At 42.4% G+C, this 12,400-nt stretch overlaps 1 protein-coding gene across 1 annotated transcript in view; it reads left to right on the forward strand.

Annotated features, from left to right (window-relative positions):
- Positions 1 to 12,400, forward strand: part of PLXNB1 (plexin B1) — a 175,224-nt gene that overhangs the window by 43,572 nt on the left and 119,252 nt on the right. Inside the window, exon 2 of the mRNA XM_058165649.1 lies at positions 11,088 to 12,213. Coding sequence (XP_058021632.1) covers positions 11,088 to 12,213 — 1,126 coding nt within the window. The remainder of the gene's footprint in view (positions 1 to 11,087; positions 12,214 to 12,400) is intronic.

Below are 12,400 nucleotides of genomic sequence, written 5' to 3' on the forward strand. Positions count from 1 at the left end.
ACAGGAAGGCAGTGCGGAGAGTGGTGAGGATGGCAGAAAAGATTATTGGTAGTTCACTCCTTTCTATCCAGGACATAGCACATACGTGTTGCTTGACCAAGGTTTGCAGGATTGTCTGAAACGCTACACATCCTCTTCATGACCTGTTTTCCTTGCTATCTTCTGGGAGGAGGCTTCATGATATCTGAAGCAGAACATCCAGATTCAGTCATAGTTTTGTTCCCTATTGCATCAACCTTGTGAACTCTCAAGTTTCCTCTTTCGCTACATATTCAAAATGGACAGTGATTAATATTTATATGTATTTATATTATACATATGTATGTATAGAGCATTTTAATATGTGTATTATGTATGTGTATACTTTTGAGAGCGGGCAACAGAATTTCATTTTTAATGTGCACCCGAGTCCCACAGAAAAAAATTACAATAAGTTATATCTATCTATCTATCTATCTATCTATCTATCTATCTATCTATCTATCTATCTATCTATCTATCTTGTTGTTGTTAGTTGCAAAGTCGTGTCCAACCCATCATGACCCCATGGACAACGTTCCTGTCCTCTACCATCCTTAAATGGAGTCCATTTAAGCTCACGCCTACTGCTTTAGTGACTTCATCCAGCCACCTCGTTCTTTGTCATCCCCTTTTTCTTTTGCCCTCAATCTTTCTCTGCATTAGGCTCTTCTCCAGTGAGTCCTTCCTTCTCATTAGGTGGCCAAAGTATTTGAGTTTCATCTTCAGGATCTGGCCTTCTAAAGAGCAGTCGGGGTTGGTCTCCTCTAGGACTGACCGGTTTGATCACCTTGCAGTCCAAGGGACTCGCAGAAGTCTTCTCCAGCACCAGAGTTCAAAGGCCTCAATTCTTTTGCGCTCAGCCTTTCTTATGGTCCAACTTTCACAGCCATACATTGCAATTGGGAATCTATCTATCTATCCTTAATTATATTAATATTTTTTACTTTATTGTTTCTTATCAACTGCTTAGAGTTATTTTCTTGTGACATGAGTAGCTATATGAATATGATAAGTAAATAAACAGGGAAAATGTCACCGGGAGTTTTGGGTGAAGGAGAAGAATACAAGGCACAATTCATAAAAGAGGATGTGAAATTGTAATTTCCACCATCCTGAAGCCAGTCGGATGTAGGGAAAGTAAAGTTGTCTTTGCAGATGATATTATGCTATTATTTGGGTTCTTAGAGCTCCCTGAGCTGGATTGTTTTCTTGCAGATGTTTCATTACCTGATTAGGTAACATCATCATTGATCATTAGACATAGATCATTAAACATCTGCAAGAAAACAAACATGCTCAGAGAACATCAAGGACTCCAATGTTCAACCCTGAGCTACAAATATTCCCCACACCCTGAGAAGGAGCGTATCAGGTAGGACCAACACCCCTTCTATTCTATTGGTATTATGCTGTTAACCAAGACTTGCTCAATCTATAGTTCACTGTCATTTGGCCCAGCAAAATTGTGTTCTACACACAGTAGAAACTGCATTTTGGGGAATGAAACAAGGAGTTGCCCAACTGTGGTGAGACATGGAGTAGGTGCTTAGCATCATAGCCGAACCCGTTTAGTAGTTAAGGCACCAGGCAAGAAACCAGGAGACTGGAAGTTCTAGTCCCACATGAGTCATCATGCCAAGCATCTGAATTTTGATCACATGATCATGGGGATGCTGCAAAGGTCGTAACTGTGAAAAACGGTCGTAAGTTTTGTGCCGTTGTAACTTTGAACAATCACTAAACAAACTGTCATAAGTCGAGCACTACCTGTGTGTGGAGATCAGCCCATACTCATCACTGCAGGCAGACTCTGAGGGCGGAATTGTAGTCCAGGCCTGCTTCATGTTTCAAGAAAATATAAACCATTTCCTGATTTATCTTCATATGAAACACTAGTCCACAAGTTCAAATCCATTTCCTAAGTGATTTTTTTTTTAATGAGTGCCCGGGCCAGTTCCATTTACGGCAATTCCATGAGCTTTTGGTTGTTTATCCAAAGCTTCTTTGTGTTGTAATCGTCTGAGTCCGTGGAAAATGTGTTTCCTGTCAGAATAAGCAGCAATACTGTGACCTTTCATATTTTATATCTTCCCTCACATCCTCGTTTCTCCGTTTTCCCCTCCTGGTCTTTATTGTCTCCACTTCTTATACTTTCTTCTTGGCCATGGCAGTGGTGGGTTTCAAAATTTTTTACTACTGGTTCTGTGGGTGTGGCGTGGCTTGGTGGGCATGGCTTGGTGGTTGTGGCATGAGAAGGATGCTGTAAAATCTCCATTCCCTCCTCAATCCAGGGGAAGGTTACTGCAAAATCCCCATTTCTTCCCAATCAGCTGGGATTCAAGAGGCAGAGAATAGATAAGGGTGGGGCCAGTCAGAACTTTTACTACTGGTTCTCCGAACTACTCAAAATTTCTGCTACCGATTCTCCAGAACTGGTCAGAACCTGCTGAAACCCACCTCTGGGCCACGGTCCTTATCATGTCATCCTTCTCATTTTGCCCTCTGCTAGAGTTAAACATTTAAGCATCTTTAATTCTGTCAAATATTTGTGACTGTTTTTCTTTCTATATTGTTGATGAGATAGGCATTTGCAAAGTACCTGCTTTGAAACCTTCACAGGTAGCTATTAATGCTGTGGGATTATAGAGGATTATTACTTCTTTAAAGGTAGGAGACATTTTTCCATCTCCGGCTGTTTGAACTTGTTAATAATGCTTTCTAAATAATTGTGGACAATCCACCTTGTTGTGTGTTCACAATTATGGGTGCCGGTAGATGAAAGGAACTTAGAAAACCATATAAAAGGATTTGGAAACTTCAATTTAGCCTTGTTGCCATACAATTCATTAGAGTGTTAGTGAGAATCCGCTAACTTGGCTCCTCTCTTTCCAAAACTGTCTATTGGGATAATACAGATACTTACAATTACAATTCAGCACAACATTTCTGTTGCTAATTGTTAAGTGAATTTTGCTGCATTTTACGACCTTTCCTGGCCCAGTTGAATCTCTGCAGTTGTTAAGTTAGTAACATGGGTTGTTAGGTGAATCTGGCTTCCCCATTGACCGTGCTTGTAAGGCAGAGGTGGGATTCGCTTACCTTCTCTACCAGTTCGCAAATGTGAGTGTGCGCGTTCCGTGCATGGGCATAGATTCACCTTCAAGATTTTGGTTACCACCTTTAAAGCGCTCCATGGCTTAGGACCCGGGTACTTACGGGACCGCCTGCTGTTACCTTGTGCCTCCCACCGACCCGTATGCTCACACAGAGAGGGCCTTCTCAGGGTGTCGTCCGCCAAGCAATGTCGGCTGGCGGCCCCCAGGGGAAGGGCCTTCTCTGTTGGAGCTCCTACGCTCTGGAATGAACTTCCCCCCGGTTTACATCAATTGCCTGATCTTCGGACCTTTCGGCGTGAGCTGAAAACGCACCTATTTATTCAAGCAGGACTGGATTGAAATTTTATTGGGGTATTTATGTTTTAAGATTTTAAATGGTTTTAAAATTTCGGCCACATTATAATATTTCTTTTTAACTTCTTTTTAATGTTTATATATTGAATTTTTACTTGGCTGTACACCGCCCTGAGTCCTCCGGGAGAAGGGCGGTATAAAAATTGAAATAAATAAATAAATAAATAAATAAATAGCTCGCGCATGATGTCTGGGCGGGTGGGCGGAGCCTCCTGCAGTTGTCACTACTAGTTCGCCCAAACCGGATAGAACCGGCTGAATCCCACCACTGTTGTAAGGTCACATGACTCTGGGACACTGCAACCATCATAAATATGAGTCAATTGCCAAGCATCCACATTTTGATCACGTGTCCATGGAGATGGTGCAGCGGTCGTAAGTGTGAAAAATGGTCGTATGTCACTTTTTCCGGTGCCGTTGCAACTTTTAAACAGCCACTAAATGAACTGTTGTAAGTCGAGGACTACCTGTACTGTTGATCAGACTCCGATTCCTGACACATCTTGTTCTTTCTCTGTCCCTTTACCAAGATCCCTCCAATTCAGCCCAGCTCCAAGAGAAAGAAAAAAAAAAAGGTGATTGAATTATTTTTTCTCGAAGCCCATCGGTAGAGCTTAAAACCTTTGAAAATTCTGTGAACTCAAAAGGTAGCATTGCAGCCATGGAATCCCACAGCCAAAACCATCATTTTGATAACGATTTCCCTTTTTTTAAAAAAAAAAAAAAATCAGTGCAGCTAATGCTAGTTCATAATGAGGATTCATATGAGGGAAAGGGAGCAAAGAAGGATTAAGGGGAGGCAGCTATCTCATAGATTAGCTTGATTTCAATTATCTGGGCTCATCTGACATAATAGCCAAGTTCCATATTACATGCTTAGCCATTGAAATTTACGCCACCTGCAAAGCTGGTTACAGAAAGGATTGGAATGTCAGAAAGCAAACATCTTAGCCACCGTGAGTTGGGGAGACGTTGCTGGACTTGGTGACCCATTGCTTCACCTCTACTTAACGGATCATCCAATTCACCAGAAGAAAAGATAAGACAACCTATTATCTATATTCGTGTCCACCTCTGTGTGCAGTATTTTGCGCTCTTGCTTAGGAGACATGATAGATTGAAGTGAGTGGGTCTAAGAGTTTTTTTGGCTTGTTTTGGGGGGGGGGGAGAACCTTGAAATTAGTTCCTGAAGCATTAACCTTGACTATCACTAAGTGTTGTATCTTTTTTATTCTTGATGAATGTATTTTATTCTCCTTATGTACACTGAGACCATATACACCTAAGACAAATTCCATGTGTGTCCAAACACACCTGGCCAATAAAGAATTCTATTCTATTCTATTCTATTCTATTCTATTCTATTCTATTCTATTCTATTCTATTCTATTCTATTCTATTTTCTGTAGGATTGATCAATTTGATCTCCACGGTAAACAGGACCTCCTCAATATTTGGCTATTATAAATGCATCTCAGTCTCTCCTTCCAGCTCCCATCCCCATGACCTCTGTGCACAGTAGCTGGGAATTTCACATGCGTGGGGGATCCCCAATGGCTTTGTAAGGAGGAAAAAACTCTTAATATACTTGGAGAATATCCCCTCTGAACAAAAGACCCTCTGTTTGACTCAACTCAACGTGGTGTGTGATGGGAGCTACAAGGCAGCCTGCCAGCGTGGCTTCAGCGAGCATGAGTGTTTTGTTATCTTGCTTGCTTATCTAAAACAAACCCATGGAGCTGGATTTTAGAGCTTAACAAAATGCTACTTGTTAAAATAAATAATCAGCACACCCTGTTCTCTTCCGTGATATCTGAGCACAAGATACCTCGAAGGAAATATTCTGGCTTATTTTTTGAAAAATGCAGGTATGGCCCATTGAAATATCTTGGTGAGGGAGATTTAAGAATGTAATTCAAAGCCTATTTATATCTAACTTAGTCTACTAAGATCTCCTAGGAATATAGATTCATTGAGTGATAGGTTAATTAAACTACCTCGTCCTTCCAATATGTAGAGTCACTCAAAGTGGCTAACATCAGTGAAGACCAATATAGTATTAAAGTCCTTTAATAAAAGAAATACCAAATCTCTCCCCCCTCCAATTAAATAATAAAATGAGGGAGATATTATAGGCAAGACTGGTAATATTTATTATTACGTAAGTACAAATTATTTTGGCTTAAATAATTGAGCCAAATATTTCTGTTGCTAAGCAGGACAGTTCTTAAATGAGTTCTACCTCATTTTATGAACTTTTTTGCCACAGTTGTTAAGTGAATCACTGCAATTGTTAAAGTTAATAACACAGTTGTTAAGTGGAACTGGCTTCCCCATTGACTTTGCTGGTCAGAAGTTCGGAAAAGTAGATAGGATGAGCTTAGGACACTGCAACCTTCATAAATAGGAGTCCGTTGCCAGGTAGGCGTTTGAATTTTGATCATGTGACCATTGGATGCTGCAACAGTTGTAAGTGTGAAAAAACAATCATAAGTCATTTTTTTTTTAGTGCCGTTCTAACTTCAAATGGTCACTAAGCAAATGGTTGTAAGTCAAGGACTACCTATAAATTCTGTTCAGCTTGTGGAATGAAGGAAAGTAGAAAATAGGAAAATCTTAATCAAATGGCAAAGTGCCAGTAGAGAGTCCTTGTGGGCTTCACATAATTTAACAACCGGTTCGCCTAGTGCAGAACCAAAAATGTGAGTGTGCACGTACACTTGTGTGTGGCTTTGAACACATGCCAATTTCCTGCGTGCAGCTTCCAGCACACCTTCTTGGGCAGCCGCAGTGTGTAGAACGGGCGAGACGTGGAAATCAGCTGGACTGCATGGGTGGGGCGAGCGAGCCAGAGAGTGAGTTATACAGGACAGGATAGCGGCTGGGCAAGTGGGCCCAGCCGGTGGTCGGAACTACCAGTTCGCCCGAACTGACAGTAGCCCACCTTTGGTCAGAGGTGGGTTTCATTTCGGCAGGTTCTGACAGGTTCTGGAGAACCGGTAGCGGAAATTTTGAGTAGTTTGGAGAACCGGTAAATACCACTTCTGGCTGGCCCCACCCCCATCTATTCTCTGCCTCCCGAGTCTCAGCTGATCAGGAGGAAATGGGGATTTTGCAGTAACCTTCCCCTGGAGTGGGGAGGGAATGCAGATTTCACAGTATCCTGAATGGAATGGAAGCCCAGGTTGCAACTCTTTTGAAGCAGCCGCATCTTAAGTGGCTACAGTTGTGCAACTGTTTTAAAGAGTTGAATATAGATGCTACATTAATGCTCCCACCAGCTCTGTTTTGGATTCCACAACCCAGTCCGCTAGGTCTCAGAAGCTTAGATATTAATGTTGCCGTTGGAGGCGAGGGTTGGAAATATTCATGAATTTCTCCCCCACTGAAAGCTTGATTCCGCGAAACAACTTGAAAGAAAGAGGCTTGGCATGGACAGCCTGTTCCTCATCAGGCTGTGGAAAGCTGTGTGTCCAGCTTCTTTGATGGAGGCTTGTTCTCCTCACCAGGCATGAGTGTGTGAAAAAAGCCAAGTTTGCTGGCTGCCTCAGGAGCCTTTCCCACTGAGACTTGAGCCTGGACTCTTCTTTCACCACCCTGGCCACTGTTGACCCCTTCACGCTTTGATGGGCAGTTCCCATAGTGATGGATTAAGTATGGGGAGGGTAGGTGACATTGTTCCCCTGCGAAGGCCTGAAACTGTTGTCTGCCGGACTCATTTTTGCAAAACTTGGATGGTTGAGAGGCCCAAGTTTCTTTCTTCCTGGGAAGCCTTCTTTTTCGTTCCCACCCTTCTCTGGCAAGCCCTGCTCCCTTGCCTTACTGAGTAAATTGCTTTCTTATTCAGTAGAATCTATTATTTGTCTTTCTTATCTTTCAATCATTAACATAATCCTGACTTGGTGGATGGGTCTGCAGAACACGCAGCTAGTTCTCGGCTTACAACCATTCGTTTAGTGACAGTTTAAAGTTGCAAGGGCACTAAAAAAATTTCACTTATTATCGGTCCTCACACTGGCGACCGCTGCAACATCCCCATAGTCATGTGATCAAAATTCAGGTGCTGTATTTACGGTGGTTGTAAGGTCCTGGGGTCATGTGATCTCCAGGGGTGGGCTTCAAAAATTTTAGCAAGGGGTTCTCTGCCCGGTTGCTGGTGTGGCCTCCATTTCTGGCCTTCCCAAACTTCTGGTAGGCCTGCTTTTCACCCTCCCTGAGCCTCTGCGCGTGCCCTGCACTTACCTGCATCCAAAACAGGCCTCGTGGGGACTCCGGGGAGGGGAGGGATGGGAGGACTCAGTCAGGAGTGGGATTTGGGGGTTCTCTGAACTGCACAGAATCTTAGCTAGAGGTTCTCCCGCACCCCTGCGAACCCCCAGCAGCCCACCCCTAGTGATCTCCCTTTGTGACCTTCCCAGCTGGCTTTCAACAAGCAAAGTCAATGAGAAAAGCCGGGTTCGTTTAATGACCAGGTAATTTACTCAATTGCAGTGATTCACTTTAACAACCGTGGAAACACAGGTCATGAAATTAGGTACGGCTCACTTAACGACCCACTTTGCTTAGCAACGGGAATTCTACTCCTAAGTGTAACAAACTACAGTTGAAGACTATCTGTACTAAACCAGAATAAAATGAGGTTAGGTGGTTTCTGATTCAGTGAGACGTGTGACTCCAAGCATTGTTGTAACATATTGTGTGAACTAGGCCATCAGAACAGGATAGGGATTATCAAACTTTAAACCCCTTTAAAGGAAAAAGTGTGTGGGGGGGGGCTCTTTTGTGAATAGAAGACATGATTTCATTGAGCTAGAGCTGGCCAAGAAATAAGCATATCAGGTAGTTCTAATAATAATTTAAAAAGTAGTTTTTGCGTTCTCAAACTTTGAAGTACTGCAACACAACTACAAGCTTGTGCAGGGAAAGTCGAGGGGCCCAAAATGAGTTTTGACAATGCTGCTGCTTTGTCTACAGTATGCAAGCCAATTCTTTTTAATTGTGTCCCCTCTAAATTGTTTGCAATTCCCAGGATGTGTGTGTGTCATGACCCAGTTTTTGAGAATGCAGCCATGATCCTATATTAGAGCAATTTTTCAGACACAGCATGTTATGTAGACAGAATTTTTTTTTTTTGCTTTATTGTATTCGGTTTGTTGTATAAATCCAACCATTGTGTTCAACCATTTGTGGTCCCATCCAACTATTTTGTTGTTCTCAAGATGTTGTACTTCGGGGGACTTCAATTCCCATCATCCTCAGCTAGCAGAGTCAAAGTTGGGGAAGTGGTGGGTGGGAATGGGATCAGTAGACCACTTCGCTTTATTCCTATTTTCATTGGCTCTGCAAATTTTGATTTAAAACTCCTTTGCTGTACTTAGCAAAAATTAAATGGTGGCTAGTTGAATCTAGATTTTATTTGCTCTTATCCTTCCTGTTTACATGGGAAGTTTAGATTTTATTAGTGGAATGCATGTAGTTTGAAAGAGAGAAAAAGTATCTTGTAGCCAGCAGAAAAACAAAAACAAAAATGAATTTATGAGATTTATCTACTTATTTATTTATTACATTTTTAACCGGCCTTTATTATTTTATAAATAACTCAAGGTGGCAAACATACATAATACTTCTTACTCCTTCTTCCCCCATAATAACCCTGTGAGGTGGGGCTGGCCCACCATTAGGCCCACAGTCACCTAACTTAATTCTGTTTTAATTGGGTTTGTTTTATTATTTTTATTTGTTTTTCTTATTCTGCCTTTATTACTTTATAGGTAACGCAAAGAGGTGAACATACATAATACTCCTTCTCCCCTTATTTTCTCTTCAACAACAACAATCCTGTGAGGTAGATTGGGCTGAGAGAAAATGATTGGTCCAAAATCACTCAGTTGGCTTTCCTGCCTAGGGCGAAAACTGTAACTCGCAGTCTCTTGATTTATAGGCCAGCACCTTAACCACTACACCAAATGATTCTTTTGCATCATTGCCCCACTCTTTCTAAAAATTGAGTGTGAAATTATTATGTGATTTCCCCCACCACCACCACACGAGACCATCCATCCTATTTTTAGAATAAATAAAATATACCTGTAGGTAGTCCTCCATTTACGACCACAACTGAGCCCAAAATTTCTGTTGCTAAGTGAGACAGTTTTTAAGAGAGTTTTGCCCCATTAGATCACATTTCTTGCCATAAGTTGTTAAGTGAATCACAGCAGTTGCTAACGTTAGTAGCACAGTTGTTAAGTGAAACTGGCTTCCCCATTGACTTTGCTTGTTAGAAGGTCACAAAAGGTGATCATGAGATCCCAGCTCACTGCAACGCTTATAAATATGAATCTGTTGTTAAGCGTCTGAATTTTGATCATGTGACCATGGGGATGCCTCAACCGTTGTAAGTGTGGAAAACAGTCATAAGTCACTTTTTTCAGTGCCATTGTAACTTTGAACTGCCGGTAAATGAACTGTTGTAAGTCAAGGACTACCTGTAGTATACCACCCTTTCAAAAGAAAATGTGCAAATATAATAATTCACATATGAATGTGCTTCAGCTTTTGTTCTTAATTTCTCTAACTCCATGTGGAACTAATTACTACCCTAGATCAATGGTCTCCAACCTTGGCAACTTTAAGACTTGTGGACTTCAATTCCCAGAATTCCTCAGCCAGCAAAGCTTGAATTCAAGTCCACAAGTGTTAAAGTTGCCAAGGTTGGAGACCACTGCCCTAGATGCTCACATTAATAGTTGAGAATAATGGTAAATCTGTGATTCTGACTTTTTCAGGGGGAAAAATGTGTGCATGGTTTGACAATTACTCTTTCCTATTGATTATTTTGCTCCAATATGTGGAGGATAGGGCTCAGGGGCTAGGATGTTGAGCTTGTCGATCGAAAGGTCGGCAGCTCAGCGGTTTGAATCCCTAGTGCTGCCATGTACCGGGGTGAGCTCCTGTTACTTATCCCAGCTTCTGCCAACCTAGCAGTTTCGAAAGCACATTAAAATGCAAGTAGAAAAATAGGGACCACCTTTGGTGGGAAGGTAACAGCGTTCTGTGCGCCTTTGGCATTGAGTCATGCCGGCCACATGACCACGGAGACGTCTTCAGACAGCGCTGGCTCTTCGGCTTTGAAACGGAGATGATCACTGCCCCCTAGAGTTGGCAACGACTAGCACGTATGTGCGAGGGGAACCTTTACCTTTTTATGTGAAGGATGTAGATAGATTTGAATGTTATAATCTGTTTGAATTACTGCTGCAAGATAAGAATTGCACAGTGGTATAGTCTTAATCCTTCAGCTTTGAAAGAATTGTGCTTTAGGGCTTGGAGTATAAGCAATAATAATTACATTTATATCTAGTAAATTGTATTGATTACATTTATATTCTTCTTTCCTCTTAAAATGCCCAAAGGAGCTTTATCTCCAGGGAGATGACAGATAATAAATATATAGAAACCTACGAATGAACATAATCTCCTTCGTTTTTGGAAATGCAAAATAGAATATTTTTAAAAAATTCAATCTCACATAGATTCTTTAAGTTATGAAAATTTCAGAAAAAAATAACTTTACCTCTGTCATCTTCTCTCTTGTAGGATAAGTATGATGCCTCTGGGGACATTCCTTCTTCCTTTTCTGTGTTTCCTGCGGCCAACAATTCCACAGGAACTACAACACCCCACCTTTTCACGCAATGCCACCAAATTTATTCACTTTATTATGGATCCCAATTCAGGAACTCTGTATCTGGGAGCTACAAACTTCCTTTTTCAGTTGACCCCAGACCTGGTGATGGAAGAAGCAGTTTCCATGGGCCCGATCTTAGATAGCAAAGATTGCCTTCCTCCTGTTTTCAAGCAGGATTGTCCCCAAGCACTGGAGACCGACAACTACATCAAACTCCTGTTGATCAACTCGCTAGAGAAGGAGCTCATTGTTTGCGGCAGCGTGTGGCAAGGGATCTGTGAGAAGAGGACTCTCGGCTTCATTAAACATGTCCTCTTCCAACCCCGGACACCAGGAGACACTCAATACGTGGTAGCCAATGATCCCAATATTTCCACCGTGGGGCTGGTTGGTTATTCCAAAGAAAATGTGCCGCTTCTCTTTGTTGGCCGAGGATACACCAGTCGGGGCGTTGGAGGCAGTATCCCTCCCATCACAACTCGCAATCTCAGGCCCCACCCAGGAGAGGTGCCAGGGCCCGACTCCCACTCCATCTTTTCCTATGAGGAAACAGCCAAGCTGGCTGTGGGTCGACTCTCCGAGTACAGCCACCATTTTATCAAGTCATTCACGCATGGTTCCAGTGTCTACTTCCTGTTCTACCGGCGTGATCTCAAGTCGCAGTCTCGGGAATACAAGACGTACATTTCCCGGATCTGTCTGGATGACGCCCACTATTACTCCTACGTGGAGCTGCCCTTGGTCTGCAGGAACCAAGAGAAGACCTATAGCCTCTTGCAGGCAGCCTACGTGGCGCAGACAGGGGTAGAAGGACAAGCGGGAGATTCCCTTTTTGTGACTTTTTCCGCCTGGCAGGCTTCTTTGGGGAAGCTGAGTGAGGAATCTGCACTCTGTGTTTATCCCATGGAGGAAGTAGATCGCTTCATAACTCAGACCAGGGACCTTTGTTATACCAAGGATGGGAAAACGGAGGATGGCAGGGAGGTGGCCTACATAGAATACGATGTCAGCTCTAGCTGCGTCCAGCTCTCAGCGGTAAGTGCACTTTTATTAAATTTCTACATCGCCCGTCTCACCTAAGTGACTCTGCGTGGTTTACGACATCACATTTGTTGCATATGGATGTAAATCCATCCAGGGTGCTGCAAAAGTCAGTGCTCACAAGCAATTTGTTATATAAATTACATTAAAGGTTTGAATAGGTTGCCATTTTCTTCTAAAG

This window comes from Ahaetulla prasina, chromosome 2 (assembly GCF_028640845.1).
Source record: "Ahaetulla prasina isolate Xishuangbanna chromosome 2, ASM2864084v1, whole genome shotgun sequence".
NCBI classification, from domain to species: Eukaryota; Metazoa; Chordata; class Lepidosauria; order Squamata; family Colubridae; genus Ahaetulla; species Ahaetulla prasina.